At 42.6% G+C, this 6352-nt stretch overlaps 1 protein-coding gene and 1 pseudogene across 1 annotated transcript; one reads left to right on the top strand and one right to left on the bottom strand.

Annotated features, from left to right (window-relative positions):
* Window positions 1-515: 515 nt before the first annotated feature.
* Window positions 516-1926, bottom strand: LOC116086130 (homeobox protein DLX-5-like). Its single transcript, XM_031364386.1, is given in 2 exon segments — window positions 516-1375; window positions 1377-1926. Coding segments are annotated over 2 exon segments (678 nt in total). The 5' UTR covers window positions 1880-1926; the 3' UTR covers window positions 516-1200.
* Window positions 1927-4980: 3054 nt separating this feature from the next.
* Window positions 4981-6151, top strand: LOC116086129 (annotated as a pseudogene).
* Window positions 6152-6352: the final 201 nt, after the last annotated feature.

The raw sequence follows: 6352 nt of genomic DNA, 5'->3' as shown, positions 1-6352 counted from the left end.
TCACCTATCCTAGGAGCCCCTACTCACCTTGATACAGGCTGAGCCCCTATCCACATTTACCTCAGCCTCTGTGATAGGGCAGTGACACACTACAGTCTGCTTTCCTCTACCTCGAGCAGGGTCCATAATTGATCCTGTAGTGAGTGACCATGGGTGGTTCTTGAGGGCCATGCCACACTGGCCTGTCCAGTAACGCAGCAGAACCTGCAGAGAAAACAAAGACATCCCATTGAGTCCACTCTGTGGCCACCCTGGAGACCTAGATCCATCCGGCCCAGGCTGACCTGTGGACATACAGGTCACATGATGCTGCACCAGTGCCACTCTGGTGTAAACAATGTGTCAAGTTGTAGACTGGTTCCTGGTGGAAGGTTTCTATGTGGATAATTTGGAAACCTACATTCTTGCTTTATATTCCTTCTGATCTTGGAGGAGACCCAAGGCCCTACCTGTATCCATTGTCTGTCAAATGTCACCATCCATCTTTCCTTCCATAATTTTTTTTCAATTCTGCATCCATCCTGCAAGTCCTGATTGAAACAATGCATTTTTCATCCCTTACCAGATCTCATCTCCATTACTTTTGTACTTTCTTCATGTATTTGTTTTAGTGTGTAGGATAAAAGAGAATATAGCAAAACGTATATGTGATGTCAATTCATTAGTATAATACAAACAAGGACACAAACACCCAGGGTGAAAACGCAGGATGCTGTCAGCTCGTCAAAGCCCATGTGCTCCTCTGTCATCACTCCTCTCCCCAGCAAAGGATGTCATATTCCTTTAGGAACCTTCAGATTTTAGTAGAATCTTGATACACTGTGCTTGTTGTACTCAACTCAGCAGCCTGGCTCACTCATACTGTGTCTCCTCTCTGTCATCTTCCATTTAACATCATAGCACAGGATGATGCACCCTTGCTCAGTAGTGTCACATCTGAACCATCCATTTCAAGGAGTTTCACACTATTTTTTTTTCCTTTCTTTAATGAGCATATAATCTAACAATAAACAATGAATATCTAAACTGACTTTGGAACAACCTTACTATATAAAGCACAGTGGTATGAAACTCCTACAGATAAGACTGCTTAATTTCCCCAAATACTGAGGTTAATGGTGTGCATAACACACTTCTTCATTCCAGGCTGTAAGGCCTGGACTGGTCGAGGAGCTAAGAGATGGAACATGGAGTTGGGTTCTATGTCAGAGTAAGCCAGTCCTCCACATTGTCAAAGTCTTCAAGGATCCTTTGCCAGAGCTCCTCTGCAGATGGACCTGAACCTTGAGCATCCTCTGGGGCTTGGGCAGCAGCTACAAGGTCAACTGGAGCTTCAGCTACTGCTACATCAATCTGGGCTTCAACTGCTACTAATGGAACAGTCTCCAGCTGTAACAAGGGAATGGCCAACAAGCACTTCTTCCTGGCTATGCCTGTGTCCATCACAGGCCTGATAATGAGGCAGAGAAGATTCCTGGCTGCAGTTGAGTTTGGGATCGGAATCCACATCAAATGTGCCTGAATACATGGACTCTCCATTCTCAGTGGTAACAAGAGGTATGGAAATAGGAAAATGGGTTGACTCAAAAACAGCATTAGAGCTTCCAATTGTCTCTGGCGGAGCTTCTGAAATATTCTGGATATTTGTCTTCTTGGACTTAGCCCGCTTGTTCTTGAACCAGGTCTTGATCTCTGTCATTGTCACATGAACCAATTCTGCCAGCTCCCCAAGTTTCTCCTTGTCTGGGTACTGGCATGCATCAAAATGTTCTTGCAGCAGGCGCTTTTGTTCTTCAGAGTACACAGTGCGTTCTTTTCGAACCTTTCTTGAAGCCACAGAGCAAGGTTGATTGTTGCCATATCTACCTGACAATGCCATAGGTCCAGGAATCCAGAGGGTTGCTGTAACTTGCTCAATTCTGTCTCAGTTTCACACTATTTTAATGTCCCCAGATTTCTTTATTCATTGCAAAGTTGACGGGTGTTCACATTCCCCCTTTTAATTGCTGTGGCTTCCCTGGAACCCACTTCCTCCATGCACGATGCTATTAGAAGCTCTTGTGCTTCTAGGGCTACAGCTCAGGAGTACAGAGTTTCCACTGGAACGTGGCCGGGATTATGTTTTGTCCCTTGAAGCCTCTTCTCTTGAGCTCACTCACTTCAGGAACTGCAGCATTAGCCGATAAGGTTAGCAACTTTAGTGTGTTTGGTGCCTGTTCATATTTCTGTTTGATTGCAGGAAGCGAGTCATTCTCCCACTCTTTTAACAGCCTTTCTCTTCATTGATTTATTGTAATGTATATTCTGGGTGGGAGCCCTTTATTGGTTGTATATGTTGGCAGGAAAGTATTTTATGCCAAGCACTTTCCCCTGGAAATTGAGTTACAGATGGCTGTGAGCCATCATGTGAGTGCAGAGAATTAACTCTGGTCCTCTCCTAGGTAGCCATGGCTCTAACTACTGAGCACCCTCTCTAGTCCCATAGGCCCTAATATTGTACGGAAGGACTTTAACTTGTTCATCCTTCAATAAATAATTTTATTTTTCCTCTTAATTTCAAATAGCTGTCAAATTCCACAAAAAGAAAACTCCTTCCATTTTATCATAATTATATTGCGTCTTAAAATAGTATATTGAATTCTCATTTTCATTAAATTAGAATAGTTATGAATTAGAATAACTAGTACCATTACTAAATTGATTATTTTAAACTGTGCAAATGTTACTATTTTAAGTTTAGGACTATTACATGTATCTTTTCATAACTCTGTGAAAATATACCTTCTATACTTTCCTTTTTATATTAGATATTTTTCTAAATACTAGTTCCGTTTTTAAATTATGACCACTAGAACACTACAATTTTTATGGATGTATTTGTTTTGTTTTCCTTAAGATAAAATATGAAGGTAGGTATGTACATATAGTGAGTGAGTATTTTAGGAAATGTTGTAGAAATGGAAAGAATATGTCCCAAATATTCCAGGAAAATTTGAAAACAAAAACAATGCTTGGGAAAATAAAAGAGATGTGTTAGTACACCCTCATCAAAAAATGGTAACTAAGATTTCTTTTTGATATATGAAAGTACATTTTATTACTGCATAATGATCAGCTAACCAGCTACTTGATCACTTCATGGAGCTTTCCCCTCTGTTCATTTTCTTATGGATTCTTCTGTTAGGAATGACATGTGGTAGCTTTGCTTCACCCCTCTTCACATCGAAACACTATTCCCTGGTGGGATATGGGCCTTGAGACATAATTAGGTTACTAGGAGCATGGAACCTCCTAATACAATAATACAATTATACATAGACCAGAGAAGAACTTCTATGTGCTCTATCATCTATGTGTAGTGTATGTGTATGTGATGTGTGTCTGTTTCCTTCTCCCTCTGTGTGTGTGTGTGTATACTTTTATCTTTGTTTCCTTCTACCAGGTGGGTGTACAAATACCAGAGGACCATCTGGAAACCAAGAACAAAATCGTCAGTATAACTAAATCATGTGTGCAAGTCTGTCCTAATTGCACTTGGCCTTGCAGAGGAGCTAGACTATATAGGCCAGGGAAAACTAGTGGAGGGGACCTCCATCAATGTAGGCTTGGGGAAGACATCAACCTCACAAGGTAATAACCTTTCTGATGCAAGTTTTGCAGGGAGGAACTCTTGGACCTCTGTGGGTAACCCCTAATCTATACTCTAAGTAATGCCTAAGAACTCCTTGGCTCCCACAGTGAATCTTGCCTTAGTTTGTCACTGGGACCTTAGAAAGAAGGGTAGATGTTAAATCTCCTGGGAACACCTAATCTGATAAGTTTTACTTCTTTTCTTCTAGACTTCAGTTTTCTTAACTATTCCATTCTGTCAGTAACTGAGGAATGGGAATTTAAATAATTTTCTATCATTGCAGGTATGTCTAGTTTTCTTATAGATTTACTTTATATATTACATTCCATGTTTCTCCATTCTCCCTGGAGGCTGTTGCTACATGAATGGACAGAGTCACAGAAGAGGATTTGGATGGGCCTGAGTACCTCTATGACAGACTTTCAGGATTAGCTTGAGAGAGGCAGCATAACTTTATTCAGTGTAAATCAAAGATCACATAATCTTTGGGAAGAGGATAGTGATTTCCTAGATGGATAGGAATTATTGGCTAGAGCTGGTACCAAAGAATGCCTCATTTGCAAGGAGAGGGATTCCAGGATTTTGCTGGACAGGTTCTTATCAGGAGAAAAGAAGCTGAGCCTGGAATCTCACTAAGGCTATGTGACAGTTTGTAGGTAGAGGACATGGGATTCAGGCTCCCCAGATCAGGCAGAGAACATGAAGCCCAGCTAAGAAGCGGGAGTCCTATATCTTGCACTGAGCTTGAGAGCTGTCTGGACACTGAGGACCTCCACAGTGTAGAGTCCATCCAGTGGATCTACTCGGGTTCGTGGCTCACTTCAAACTGGAGGTTGGACTAGACCTGTGGAAATAATCGGGCTGAGAACAAAGAACAAGACCAACACTAAGTAAATGTATCAAATCGTGCTTTACTTCAGGGTGAAATGAGTTTTTATATCCAGGCACCAAAGAGAAGCCACAATATTTAAACATAATATATGCATAACGTAAATACAGCAGCAGACATGGAGATGCCGGGTTCCCAGTGGAATCATATTGCAGGCAGTCAGACTGTTTACAGTAAGTGTTTACACCACAGAATAGCTTAACAACTTTCTTAAAGTTTATCCATTTGCAGTCAGCTCAGTTGCTTGTTTGTTGAGATTCATTTCAGTCATCATTGGTCCATACCACACTCAAGAGAGAGATAATACAAGGGTGTGGCAATGTATGGTAGGAATCCTAAGAGCTGTTCAGAGGAGAGTGGGGACCTGTCGAGTTGGAGGCGGAGAGCAGTTCCGCGAAGAAGCTGCTCTGCGGCAGTCGGTCACTTCTGGAGAGTTTCCCCAGCCGCCTAGTGCCGTGCAATGCCGCGGGATGGTACCAACGAACAGTGTTTTCTTGGAATTGCTTCAGCAATGTCTTTCATTCTGAATATATTAAGAAACGTGTTGGCATATTTTGGCATTCCCGTAGACCAGGATTTGCTGATTTGTCAAAATCAAAACCATGGGTCAGCTCGGAGTATTGTTCATACTATTGGGAGAATGCTTCCTTTAGAGCCTTGTAGAAGACCTCGTTTTGAGTCGATCCTGCACGTGAACTCTAAGGTATCTGATGATTATGAACGTACAGTTCCATCTTTTGCTGATGTTTTGTGTGTGGCAAGTGATGAAGAAGCCAGTTGTCTCAGATATTGACAAAGTATATGGGAAAAGGAGGAGGAAGGAAAAATTGCTCTTTTTCATCCTTCAAAACTAATTTGGGATCTGTCATCTCCTGCTCTAAGACAGAACAAAACAGAGACAGCTGATCTGCCTGTAAGTGCAGCTGCCATTAAAAAGATAGCTGCCCTTAAAGATGAGCTGACTTTCCTCCGGTCTCAGATTGCTGCGATTGTGGCAATGCAGGGCCTGAGAGAGAGCAGAGAGACGGGCTTTCATCAACTTGAGTGACAGACCTAGCATGGAGCATGTGCCACCATCAGCAGCAGCCACTGGGCTGAGTGCAGAACCGGACCACGTTCCAGTTGTGGTGCTTTCTCCTCCTCCTCCCCCACCTCTTCCTCCTCAGTTTTCTCTGAAGCCTCCAAGTTCTCGTCCCATGCAACCTGGATCTGCTAAAACACATGACATAGACAGTCTGGCTACTGAAGTGGAAAGGCAGCTCCCAGGAGTTAAGAGGAGCAATGACAGCCATCATTCAAAAAGCCAGAGTTGGTGATGTCCCGAATATGTTGGATGTTCTAAAGGACTTGAATAAGGTCAAACATCGGCCTGTTGAAAGGTCACCAGGCGGAAGACCCATTCAGAAGAGGAAAAGACAGGGTTCAAAATGGGATCCAGTGTCTTTAATATCTAATGCACTGAAACAGAAGTTTGCATTTCAAGATGATTCCTTTGACAAAGAAAATAGTTCCTGGGAGTGTTCTCCGTTTTCTAGTCCTGAGACTTCAAGGTTTTGACATCACATTTCTCCAACAGAAAGTCAGCGACCTAAGGGAAGGACTGATAATATAAAAGCAGTTATCCAGAGTATCAGAAGCAAAAGCTGTTCTCATACTTGGAAGGACAGGTCCAGACGTGCCATGTGGTATCCTTCACTGCCTGTCAGAGAATTACCACTTCTGTTAGGGTGATCAAGCTGTACTCTGGGAGCCATCTCCGCCCAGCCTGAGGAAGACACTTAAGAATACTGTCCCAAAAACCATATGATCATCTCACTAGATGCCGAGAAAGC

The sequence above is a fragment of the Mastomys coucha genome, unplaced genomic scaffold (assembly GCF_008632895.1).
Source record: "Mastomys coucha isolate ucsf_1 unplaced genomic scaffold, UCSF_Mcou_1 pScaffold12, whole genome shotgun sequence".
NCBI classification, from domain to species: Eukaryota; Metazoa; Chordata; class Mammalia; order Rodentia; family Muridae; genus Mastomys; species Mastomys coucha.
This window is presented reverse-complemented; position numbering and strand designations above follow the sequence as displayed.